At 39.7% G+C, this 13,317-nt stretch overlaps 1 protein-coding gene across 1 annotated transcript in view; it reads right to left on the bottom strand.

The window, feature by feature from the left end:
- Window positions 1–1,558: 1,558 nt before the first annotated feature.
- The window catches only part of foxo1a (forkhead box O1 a), a 36,170-nt gene continuing 24,411 nt past the window's right edge, over window positions 1,559–13,317 (bottom strand). Inside the window, exons 2-3 of the mRNA XM_008426362.2 lie at window positions 8,828–9,019; window positions 1,559–7,385 (exon numbers count right to left, since the gene is read on the bottom strand). Coding sequence (XP_008424584.1) covers window positions 6,204–7,385; window positions 8,828–9,019 — 1,374 coding nt within the window. The 3' untranslated portion in view covers window positions 1,559–6,203. The remainder of the gene's footprint in view (window positions 7,386–8,827; window positions 9,020–13,317) is intronic.

Below are 13,317 nucleotides of genomic sequence, written 5' to 3'. Positions count from 1 at the left end.
TATAAGCTAGGGATTTTCAGATGTCTAGTCCCCAGTGACTTATAGTTTTGGGTTATCTATTACTCAAGTCAAAGGCAACGGGGCCACAGAGGCTGTGCAGTTTGCTGTCTGGGGTGAATGAGTTCATGGGTAGGGGGTGCATGGTGAGGAATGTGGCTGTAAGAAAAAGCCAGGAGGAATCATTATAGGGAAGCAATGAGACGCCAGAAATGGGAGCAAAGCATGATTACTGATTTTTCTGTTTTGGGGGAAAAAAGAAGTCTCTGCATGTGGTTTAAATCTTCCATTTTTGTGGTGAGATCTTGTATGCCTGTGTGACATTAACTTCTTTCTAGTTTCCTATACTCTATGGAGCTGATTAAGCCAATACTTTGCAGAACTACTTTTGCTTTTCTGAAGACTGATTTTTTTTATTATTTGTTCATTGTTCTTTACTAGCTTGATCAGGTGTGTTGAAACAAGGAAACATCAAGAAGTTTCAGAATTAAGGCCCTAAAGGACCAGAGTGTGACACCTGTGAAATTGTTTGCTGCAGCTGCATGATGTTGTCTCCTTAGTCTCAAGCAATTTACAGACTATAACAGGTTTTCATCCAGGATTGTTTTGTATTTAACTCCAGCCTTCTTTCCATTAAGTCTAGCCTGCTTACCTGTCTCCTGAAAAAAGCTTCCCCTCAGCATGGTGCTGTCACCTCCATAGAGATGGTGTCAATCTGTCGCCGTTTGTGCTGAAGTGTACTTCTTGGAAGTTGATAAAGGCGGAAAGCTTGGTTGTGATCTGCGGCTGCTTTGCTACATCTGGCATAGGGCGTCTTGAATCTGTGCAGGGTACGATGAAATCTTATGAACATAAAGGCAGAGCGTCTGCCTCGTGTCAGAAAGTTTGGTTTCAGTCACAGATCATCTGTTCCCACAGAATAATGACCCAAAACATAACTAAAAACTCCCAAGAATAGCTAAAAGCAAAACACTGAACAGATCTAAACGAGAAGGTACCCTTGAAATCTGAGACAATGGAGTAGTTTGCCCATGACGAGTCGACCACAACACCTGTGGACAGGTGCAGAACTCGACAGATAAATAAATTGCTCAACTTCTTTAAAAAAAACAACAACCTGTGCAACAAAATATGAAGTCATAGATCCTATCATTTTTGTCCAGGTCTGTTTCAGTAGTTTGTAAAACGTTTGTCCAAACACGTTTCGAAAGTAATGTCTGACTTTCATTAGTTATTTTTTAGTATTTAGTTTATTATTTCTTTCGTCAGTTTCACGTTATTTCAGTGACAATTGTGGAATTTTCATTCAGTGATAGAGGTGTACATACGATGTTGTTTATGTGCACCACCACTGTGTGTTGCTCTGTCCGATAAAACCCCAAAAGAGAGAAATGTTTGGTTATCATGTGACAAAATGTGAAAAAGTTCAAGGGATTGAACTTTTGTTGAGCTTTACGGGTCATCTCATTTTCTTCTTCAAGGACAGCGACAGTCTGGCTGCGCCAAACTAAAACAAGATTTCAAATGACTTTTGTGCCCACAGAACGACAATTCCAACACATTTTTTTACACAGAAGTACATTTATTTAGATCTGAAAACATTGATATCAAACAATATTACATTTTCTTATCATTACAAATCAGACTTCACAATTTCAGTTGTTTTTTTTTTAATTAAGTAAATGTAACAGATTTTGACTCTAAACTATAACGTGGGAACTCTTCCTCTTGTTACGAGGAGCCCTTTGTAATAAATGTAAGTAAAAGTGCATCATCTAAATTGGTCCAAAACATGCCTCTTGAGCAGGACTTCTCTGATGAATAAATATTGTGTATTTTCAAAATGCAATATAACTTCACAATTTTTTTTAAAGTAATTTGCTTTTTGTTGCTATTTTTCTAAAAACCTTTGATAATTTCAGTAAAAACAGTATAGTTAAAAGCTTAGCATATCGATCACTGCATCATCTATTTTCTAAATAAACTTCATCCCCCCCCCTGCCCCCATATAACTATCAGGAACATAAAGATTTGACAAGAACAACACCATAACATCACAGGGTTATGTTACAATAAAATATTTTTTGTTAAAAGTTCAAGGGGGGAAAAAAAAAGAAGAAAATATAACAGCAACATAGAATTAAGGAATACAATGCATAGATTCAATCATCTGAAAATGTAGAGATATAATTTACTTAGTACAGCTCTTTAGCTTTTAGAGTAAATCTACATAGATTTAATACAATTAATCCTGACTTGAGTGACCGGCACAAATATATTTATACATTTTCACATAAAAATTATATATATGGTTCTGAACACATCACATGATGGAGACGTTGAATATATCGCTTTGACTTCAAAGGCAAATTTGGCTATAGTACATATAATGGCATGTTTGGGGTTAAGCAAAGGCAATGCCTGGCATGCAGGCCAAGCAGCAGCTTCTTTGAGGGCTTCTCTGCTTTTTGTAAAGGGTTAAGAATTTAGCTTTAGTCTTCTAAGATTTGACTATTCTGGCTGTACTGAAATGTTACTACGTTTATATGCTCAAACTGAAGTTTTCACAGAACATTTATCTGTGTTTCTAAAGCTGAAGTCATGTCAAAAGAACTTGTATAAAAACCAGCAAACGCAGAGTCCTCAACAAAACGAGATTAACTCTTGTCATGCTCCAGATACAGCACTCTCCACAATTTTGCAACCCTGGTAAACATGTGCAACAAAAAAAACACCTTAAAATGATATGAAAGTAATCTAAAAACGATAAGAAAGTCATATGAACTTATGGGGATCAAAGGTTACGTTGCTAAGATATTTGAAAAACATAACCATCTTCATATGAGTGCCATTTAAAGCAGTACCTGAAAGTGGATTTAGTGTAAAACCTACTTTTCATTATATTACCATTAAATATACATTTTAACCCTTCTATGTATAACAAACTTCATTTAAGACGAGTAAAGTAAATTTAGATTTAAGTGAATCTGTTGCAACTGTTAAACAGGTTGGAACTGTAAAAATAAACTATGTTGATTAACAAAAAGTTTATTTCTTAACATTCTTCTGTGGTAACGTCCTGATGTGTGATGATCACTATACATTTGCCTTCACAATTAAATTAAATTAAATAAGTAAAGGCTGTTTCTAAGTTTAACAGTAAAACAAATTTTTTTTTTAATATGGGAAGCTTGCTCTACTAAATAAATGCAATTAAATTAAAGGTTGGATTTAAACAAAATATAGTCTGCAAAAAGGAATTGTTACACAAGGCTTTACCAGGTGTTGCACTGTAAATCCCACTACTAAAGTTACTGTCAAACTTAGTTTATTAAATTCCTTCTTATTCCCGATCCTCTTTGCCTTTTCGCCATGAAATGAGCCGGCTTCATCGGATGAAGTCAAGTTTTCAGACAAATTCACATTTTTGACTCTACATAAGATGAAATGTCTGTTAGTCCAGCGATCAGCGAGAAAATGCAAATATACAAGCTTAAGATCAGACTAACACTCAGTGGCATTTTTTTAGGGACAATAAATTTAGTAAACCTTTTAATAAACAAAAATTAGGTGCCATCAAGAGATGTAAATATTTAAAGAGACAACAACAAGCAGAGGTAGGAGAGGACAGATTAAGAGAAGTAAGGCTGTTCTTAAAGACAGCATCAGAGGGCTCCTTTGGATCAACTCTAACATTTGACACCAGAAAGAAAACACAACAAAGCTCTGGCACAGGCTGGTTATTTGCGTGAAAATGACAGCAGCAGCGCTAGGAAATTTCTTTCATCCAAACTGTCTGGAACTAGTAACATTCACAGCACTAAATGTGTGTTCAGTAAACCTCAGCAACATCATTTTACAAAGTTTTTTTTTTTTTGAGCTCCAGAAAAGCAAACGGAGATTAGAAATATTTTTTTTTCTCTCTTCAAGACTGCTGTATTTGAGAATCTCCTGGGCCGTAGACATTTACAATATTATCTGAGCCTGCAGTCAAAAATCTACATTTTCAGGCACAACAAATAGGCCCCTGTGGTATTAAGGTTCAGAGTGACGAATAACTCAGAACGATTCCGACGTCCGAGTGCAGTTTGTGCACCAGCGTAAATCTATATTAACCTCAAATAACTTAGCTCACAAATATATACTATATCTAGTAAACATGTACTGCTTCATTTTAATATACATTTTCAAAGTATGTACAAGAAATCAGCCTGACTGACCTGTTCACCCAACGTGTAATTAAAAGATCCAGTTTTCATTTTTATTTTTGAGCTCACTTCTGCTGGTTTGATTTTCATTTCCTTTCTGTAAACAGTATTTACAAACTCAATAAAAAAAAAAGACAAAAAAAGAAACAAGGAACAAATATTACAAACTGTTCGATTACATTATGTACACTCAGGCAACAAGGATGTTCTTATGTAACAACATTCTGAGTCCACTGAGAAATCTCTCATTTTTAAGAACTTCAGTCCCAAAACACACAAGACGTGTTACCTTCATCCTTCGTCAGAAGCTGAAATCAGTTTTTTGGTACAAAAAGCTTGACTGATGGAACATTACAAACAGCTTGAGAAGGTGCCCATCTTCTGATTGTTGTGCTGATGATGATGAGATGTATTTGGCAGTGTCCGTAACCTTTTGCGTGTAAACTGGAAATACAGCGCCTTGCAAAGGTATTCATACCCCTATAACTTTTTTCCAAATGTTTTGTCAGGTTACAAAAACAAACTTCAATGTGTTTTCACTGGGATCCTATGCAATAGACCAACACAAAAGGTTCATAAATGTTAAGTGGAATGAAAACAACTCAAAGTTTATAAACTGTTTTAGACAAAACAAGCTGAAAAGTGTGGTGTGCTTTTGTATTCAACCACCTTTAGTCTGAGCTTCCTAAATTAAATCCAGTCCAATTGAATGCCTTCACCTAATCACTAAATAGAGTCCACCTGTGTTTATTTACAGAATTATAAAAATCAACAATCAACATGACCAACAAGCCAGTGAGCAGGAATCAGAATTAATCCATAAAGCAACATCAAAAGCTCTTATGGAATATTTATATATTTATTTTTTGCATCATATGCAAATACAAAGAAGCCCATGGTAACTCTGTAAGAGTTACAGGTACCACAGTTCAGGTGAGAGAATCAAATTTGGCCTTAATGGATAAATGGAAATTATAATGCCATTGTTGAAAGACAGCAATGCAATGTTTAAAATTTGCCACAAGTAAAGGGAGAGATTATATCGAAGAAGTCGCTCTGGTCAGAAACTAGACTTAAACTTTCTGACATACATACAGAGCAGGAATTATGAAGGAATTCTAATACTGCCAATCACCTCTGGAAAATATATGCATACTGACCCATGATGCCGTCAACATCATGCTGTTGGGATGCATTTTTTGAGCCATGTTGGGGAGATGGATGTTGAAAAATGGAGGGCAATACTAGAAGCAATACTGCTGGAGTCTACAGAAGACTTGAGTCTGGGGAAGAAGTTGACCTAGCAACACGAAAATAATCCTCAATCTGCCAGATTATCAAAGCCAGAATGGAGCATGTTCATGTTTTAGAAAGGACCAGTCAAAGTTCAACAATAAAATCTAACAATCTGTGTCAGCACCTGAAAACTGCTATTTCCATCCAATCTTATTGGGCTTGAGCTATTTTACAAAGACAAATGAGCAAATAAATATCAGTCTCTAAATATGTCATATCTCCAAATGTGTAAAAACTGATAAAGGACCTGGAGAAGTGATTGCAATGAAACGTCTTGAACAAGTATAATTTTGTTGTCACATTCACTCTTAAATTGTGTTGATTTTTTGTCATGAAATTCCAATGAAATATAATTGAGTATGTGATTGTAATATGATAAAACATGAAAAATTTTAGGTATTATCCCTTTTCAAGACACTGTTTGTGTTTCAGTTCGACTCTCTTGTTAAGGCAAAAATGTTTGGCACTTGGAGAAAATCCTGATCTTGTCTTCATTGGCTCTGAAGTTGACATGTCCATAAAGGGTCTGCAGAAATAATGTTGCCTGAAAGTATAATTTTGGAGCAGAAATGTTGCTGCATGTTTTTTTGTTTTTTTGTTGTTGTTGTTTTGGGATACGAAACTTTAATCTCATATTTAATTTTCTTTCTTTGCCTAAACAGCATTGTGTCAGTTGAGTAAATCTCTGATTGCCTTCACTTTTTACCCGGACACCCAGCTGTGTGTGGTGGTCTTCACTCCATGTGGGAAACCTTGCTGGGTCACGACTGGCTCAAAGTTGAAGTCCAGTGAGTCGCCGTCCATGAGCGTTTCATGGAGCACCCTCTCCACGTCGATCTCAAACTTCTCGATGGACATGTCGTCCAGGTCGCTTGGAAGTTTCTCCATGTGCGATGGTACGGACATGCCCGCTCGGCCATATCCATTGGTGTTGAGAGGACAGAAGCTGCCGGGCATGCCTCCCACACCGAGGTGCCCAGGGAGGCCATACGGCATCTGCATGGGGCTTTTGGTGACAGGTAGACGCGCGCCGCCCCCGTTGTAGCTCAGCGACATGAGCAAGCGGCCATTCATAGCTGGTGACGCGGCCTGGCCTTGGCTGTGCACGTTGTGGGGGTGAGAGAGAACGTGCGGGTGAGCGTTCCCTCCTGCCATGAGTTTGGCTGCATGCTGGCTGCTGCTGTACGGTGGCAGCATGCAGCTCCCGCTGGACTGAGACACCACTGTGTCCACTGACGGCATCATCTCGCTGTGCTGGTCGGTGTCTGACGTCAGCAGTTCCTTCAGGAGCCCGGCGGGGCAGCTGTACTGCCCCATGCCGGGCACGAAGCTGGGCTTGTTTTCTGACAGAGTCTGCAGAGGCATGGATGGCAAGGTGTTCATCCCAGCTTGGCCGTAGACGCACTTGTGGAACTCCTGCTGCGACTGCGAGCCCATGCTCGGGGAGCTGTAGGCCGGGTAACCGGGGCTCGGCTGCATCATCGGTGAGGGGGAGGACTGGGAGGAGCCGGGGGTCGTCGCCCCACCTCCGACCTGTGAGTTGTTGGGCGACAGCAAGTTCAGGTTGTCCAGGAGGTTCTCCATGACATTCTCAGAACTGTGTCCCAGAGATCCAGTCATCTCAGTGAGGCTGGGCAGCGTGGCTGTCATCTTTGATCCTGGAGCTCCAGGGTAGCCCATGTGCACGTCGGATTCCCCGAGGTCATCCTCAGGCACGAACGGTGAGAGGCGCCCACTCACGGTGCTGGCATTGGAGCTGGTCCGAGGCCTGAAACCGTTCCAGGCGTCGTAGTCATCATTGCTGTGGGAGTTTGGGCTGCCGGGCCACTTGGAATAGGAACCTGGGCTGTCTGCGCTGCCATCAGGGCCACCCTGCAGGGACAGCTATGAGGGAGAAACCAAAGGAAGATTATCACTGTTCCAGCAATGAAATAGAGAAATTAATTTAAACTTTCATTCAATTTACACAAAAAGTAATTATATTCTAAGTAAAGTAAATAAGTCTAAGTTCAAAGGAGAATGTATGTGTTTATAGAGCAGTTTTGTTTAATTCCTTAGCCTACTTGGGAGCCTTTCCCAAAGACTGGATGTCATTTACACTGGAAAAATGTTTGAGCCCCTCATAAAGTTTGCAAGGGTGAATAATAGTTTTTATGCTCATAACAAGGTGCAGAGCAACACAGTGGACCATGTACAGTTTCTTTAACTGTCTGTGCTTCATGTAACTGATATAAGGATAACCTAAAAATAATAAGAATATGTTCCTGGCTAATCGTTCCAGAGGAAGAAGGGAAAGTAGACTTTTGAATTAAAATCAGAACCCATATTTGGTCTAAAGTTTTTAGTATAGACATCAATGGTTGAATTATTATCAAAACACTCTCCAAATGAGTGTCTTCTAATGTTGTATCTGGGAGGCTAGTAGATCTTGAACAGGTAGAAACACGTAAAAATGTGTAATCTTTATGAGATTAAGAGCTTCTCTTAATCTGAGTAGACACCTTTAAAATAAGTGAAGCGTCAACTAAAGGAAACCTACCGCTACTTGCATAAATAATTCTATCATCGGCAAAGAAGAGAACCATAGCTGGATGTAGACCTATTATTATTTATATTAGTACAAAAAAAAAGGAACTAGTACCAAAATTGATCTTTGGCAAACATCCTTAGACACACTTTGGGTTCTGCCAGTTAGGTAGTTTATAAATCAATTCAACAGAGGTTCACTAGACCATTTATTTTCAAGTCTTAAGATGTTCAAGTAAGACTTTTCTTGCCTGACCCAATTTCTGGTTTTCTTTGTGGTCAGAACTGCTGATTCTGACTTTTCCAAGGACTAAATCGTAGCAAACTAAAAAAAATGTTGTAGGTTTCTTGATATAGCAAACAGTTTTCAATACCAGCAGAAAATGTTTAAACATCAAATTCGATCTCTCAACATTCTTATCACTGATTCACTGAATGAATCAGCGATAATCATTTTGATGAACCACTCAGTGACCATATCTCACAAATTGAAAACTGACAGATTTTTGGATGTAACTCAGTTTTAGATGCATCTAAAAAAGAAAACAAGTTTGGCCTATGATTTTTTTGTTACACAAAGCAACTTTTTGTTTTTGTAACAGGTAGGACCAGGTTTATTGAGCCGAGGCCTTGTCCAGAATGCTACATGTGGCTTCAAATATATTCTTACTGGCTACTTTTGGCTACACCAGATCCATTTTCTAACACTTATTTTGATTTCACACTTTAATTCATTGAAACATTGTCAGAACTTCTGTAAGCAATCGTTTTATACATGGAAAAGTCCTCGACTAACGTACCTTTTTCTTTGCTGCTCTTCCCCTGCTCTTGGAGAACTTGCTGTTGTTGTCCATGGAGGCAGCCCTGCGTCGTGGGGATTTTCCACTTTTCCCGCCTTCTGGGTTCAACATCCACCACGAGCTCTTTCCCGTCCCCTCATTCTGGACGCGGATGAAGCGGCTGTGCAGGGACAGGTTGTGTCTAATGGAGTTCTGCAGGAGAGGGAGGAAGAGAGAGAGGAAAGGATGAGGAGCAGACAAACAGGGACATTTGCCCTTTTCCCAAAACACCTCAGATGTGCTTTATCACAGAAGTGTAAATCCATGCGTACAGGTGGCGGCCCTTGAAAACATGCTTGCCTTGACAATTGACTTATGAGGAGAGAAGAGAGGTTTTTAAGGTCACTCAACGATCCCATGCTGTTTGCTTTCCAAAGAAAACACACGTGCACACACTCAATAGATGTCAGTGGGTTTACTCCACGAGCAACACATCCTGAACTAATGTGGGCTCATAGGAAAACAGAGAAGGCTATTGTCAAAAAAAACAACAAAAAAAAACAAATACCCAGCAGTCACATTCCACCTGACTCTGTGTCTTGTCTAAACCAGCACGAATTCAAAGGGAGGAAACCGACTAATCTTTCCTCCTTACAGACACATTAATGCTAAGCTCTGACGTTGCTTAGTGACACCACCAGTGGAAAAACTAATTTTTGAGCAGGAAGCTAGTGAAGCGTTATAAAAACAGGGCAAACAAAAGAGCGAGAATATTGGGTAAATGTCTGCTGAGCAAACCGCAGAAAGCGAGACACTCTTTCTCTTCCACTGCACTCTGACGACCAAGTCACAAAACACTCAGGACTTCACCTGTTTGTTTGATTTTAAACTCCACACTGACTCAAAGTGCTGCTAAAGTGACCGTTTAACCTCAGAAAATAGTTTCAGCTCTGCCTTCGCATCATTTTCTGTACGTATTTAAACATGAAGTAATGAGCCTTGCCCAGACATTACAGTGCCTGCGTAAAGCTTGTTGTTTTGGAGGAAAGGCTGGAAGTCCCGGCACGCACACTGACACACACACACACACGCACGCACGCACACGCACACACACACACACACACACGCATGCACGCACACACTCGCACGCAGAGCTTAGCGTGCATAGCAGCCAACGTCATCAAGCCTTTTGCCCGCTGTGAGTCACCGCTTCACATCTGGTTTGTTGTCTGCACCCTCTGTGCTGCCTTCACCTCTGTTTCTACTCATCTCAGCCATCACTTCTTCTTCTGAACTCCAAAATAAGTCCCGTGCCACAAATTAGTGTCACTGCCTCTGCGTTCACTTAATAGATGAATATTCTGATCACACAATAATATTGCTCCATTAATCCTGACAGAACTGGTGGAGCAGAGTCAGGTTTGTAGGCTGCTCTGCTTTCTATAGGAGTGAAATCAGAGCTTTGTGATGGCTCCTCCAAAAGCATTGACTCTGGTGTCCTTAAGCCACTTTGTAACAAATTATTCAGTTTTATTACAATCAATGCCTATTTGGAAGACACGTTTGTGCTTTCAGAGATGTTGTTTCAGTATTTCCACAGTAGTTTCTTTCATCATGATGCTTTCTATTTTGTTAAGTTCACCAGTCACTGCTGTAGCTCAACACTCACACACCATGACGATGACACACCTGGACTTCACAGCTGGGATGTTCTCAGGCTTCCCCCAAAATCTAAGCATGACCGTTTTGACTATACACTTCAATTTAAGCTTTTAGTAGAATAATGATAGTATCGCACAAACTACAGGCATATATTTACAAGATTTGGCTTTTGGTCAACAGATTATAATACCTTGCACCAAAAAGTTGATCTCCTTTGGCTATTCCTGGATGTAAAGTCATATTCAGTAAATTATAATATGCAATCCAATGGGGCTTGTTTGTCAGATTAAAAGTACCGTTTGAAAAAAAGGCAGGTATCAAAAATTCATAAACCCCACATTTCTGTATGTTTTATTTTCTTCCAATGTAATATATCATGTAGTCATCAGAAAATCATAACTGAAAAAAAAAAAACTCAAGAGAACGCCAAGTTAATTTAACATAAAAACAAATGTGCAAAATGAAAGATTCTGTCAGTTCTTCAGGGGTTAAATAGTCGTCAAGAAATTTGACTCTTTAGCTCCTTGGAAATGGGGAAACTTACAAGATATAAGAAAAAAAAGTTGTTTTTGTCATAAGTTTTACATAATGCATCCTAATAACACCTCTTTCAAACTGTTTAAGAACCCCAAATTACAGGAGCTGAAGAAATGTTTCTATTTTAAGATGCAGATTCATGGCAATTTTTTTAAGTGAGGTACTGCAACATTATTATCAACTTGTGTCACTCTATGCACTTATATTACTCACTTTCTTTCCCTTCTCAAAGCCTCCGAAGGCCCATTCGGTCCGCCATGAACACTGAATGTAATTATTCCTGAATTAAATGACTTGACTGCTTCAGCCAATTGTCTTGGGTTAGTTTTCATGATCTGGGCTAAGTGACAGCCCTTCCCTGATTAGCTTCGCCAATGCTTCTCTCCCGTTTCTCCTCTTCCTGCTGCTGCACATCAGTAGTTATGACAAAAGGCAAAGAGAGAAAAGTCTAGTCATGAGTCTCCGTCTCCCATGACTGCTAAGTGTGCTGCTTTATTCAGCTGCGCTGGAATAAGGAATGCCTGCAATGTGTGTGCAGACGCCGGGATGTCCTGTTACGGCCCTTCCATCATCCTGATGACAGGATGGAGAGAGAAGAAAAAAAGTCGCAGCACTGAAGAAATCTATTATGGCTTGTGACACAAGTTAAAAGGCAGGGTGTGATGATCTAGAACATTTAGTCCAGAAGGAATGGAGCAAAAGAGTGAGCAGATGCGAGGGGACATAAAAGTGCTCTGATGGGAAATACCAAAACTCTAACAGAACTTGGTGTGCTGTGTGGGGAGTGTGGCCCAGGGTGTCTGGTGTGGCCAGTGGAAAACGCTCGTCGTCTGCCCCACTGCGTGTGTGTGTGTGTGTGTGTGTGCGTGTGTGTGTGTGTGTGTGTGTGTGTGTGTGTGTGTGTGTGTGTGCGCTTTAGTGGAATGGCACTACGACAAACAGCAGCTCTGTTAAGTCTTTGATTCTGCAGCACAGTCTGCCTCAGCCAGTGATGGTGGTTTAAAAAACACACGCAACTGGGGATAAACATGAACACACACAGTTACCCACGTATATAAATCAAAGTCCCTCCGGCTACAGTGTTTTCCAAAATATCCATGCCGCTCAAACTTTTTATTATTCCGTTCCGTTCAAGTTTCACGTTTATTTGTGCAGCACATTTCATCAACGGGGAAGTTCAAAGTGCGCAACACGATGAAAACATAATTATGAAACAAGTAAATAAGCTTTGTCGTGTCAAATTCATCAAGAATAATCATCATCATATATGATGATCTTCCAGTTATGAATCAAATACAATTCTAAACAAGTTTTTAGCTTTATTTAAAAGAACTCAGTGTTTCAGTTGCTTTGCAGTTTCTGGTGTCGTCTTCCAGATTTATGGTGCATAAAACTGAATGTTGCTTCTCCATGTTTGATTCTGATTCTGCCTCTAACAGGTTTCAGTTAAGGATTACCTTGTATTTCAAATCTGCCCAGTTTCCCTGTTCCCTGCCGAACATGCCAAAACCATTCCCACAGCATTTTTCAGCTACATCAATATTTTTACCATGGGGACGGTGATTTCAGGGTGCTTTCCAACATTTGTTTTCTACAGCATACAGCCCTTTGCATGTTTAGTAGGGCAAAAAGTTAAATATTTTCTTCTTTCCACGTGACTTGTAGCAGACTAGCCATTTGGAACATGAGCTGCAAATCTCTGTAGCTCCTCCAGAGGGCTTCTTGGCTGCTTCTCTTATTAAATATTTTCTTCCTCAATTTGTCAAGTTTAAGTGGACAATCGCTTATTGGGAGGCTCTAGTTGTGCCTTTGTACCACATTACAAATTTTCCATTTGTAACAAATGTGGTCCAAAAGCAACATGTTTACTGAATTTAGGGATTCTAGGACGTTGACCGCTGAAACACTTTTCAGATTTTTACTTCAAAAGAAAATGTGTTAGCCTATTACATGAAATCCCAATGAAATTCAATAAATTTATGTTTGCAACATCACAAAGTATTAATTTTAAGGGGTACCGTGCCAGTTTCAACACTGGTACAGGAAATAAAATGTGTTGCTTTTGGAACCAGAGATGCTTTGTGACAAAGATTTATCTCTGGCTGCAGTACACAGGAATCTAAGCATTCCAGCTAATCACTGTGTGCAAAGTTCAATTGTAATCTCCGCCAACGTGCTAGTATCTTTTAGGAAACAGTAAATGCAGGATTCCCAGCCAGGCAGTCATCACAATCAACATTCCTGAGCAAGTTTACAAAACCCACAATTTCACAGAGGTGAACTTTGATTACTGTAGCTGGGGGACATCTTGG

This window comes from Poecilia reticulata, linkage group LG13 (genome assembly GCF_000633615.1).
Source record: "Poecilia reticulata strain Guanapo linkage group LG13, Guppy_female_1.0+MT, whole genome shotgun sequence".
Lineage (NCBI taxonomy): Eukaryota > Metazoa > Chordata > Actinopteri > Cyprinodontiformes > Poeciliidae > Poecilia > Poecilia reticulata.
Note: the sequence above shows the minus strand (reverse complement) of the source record. Positions and strands in the feature narration are given on the sequence as shown.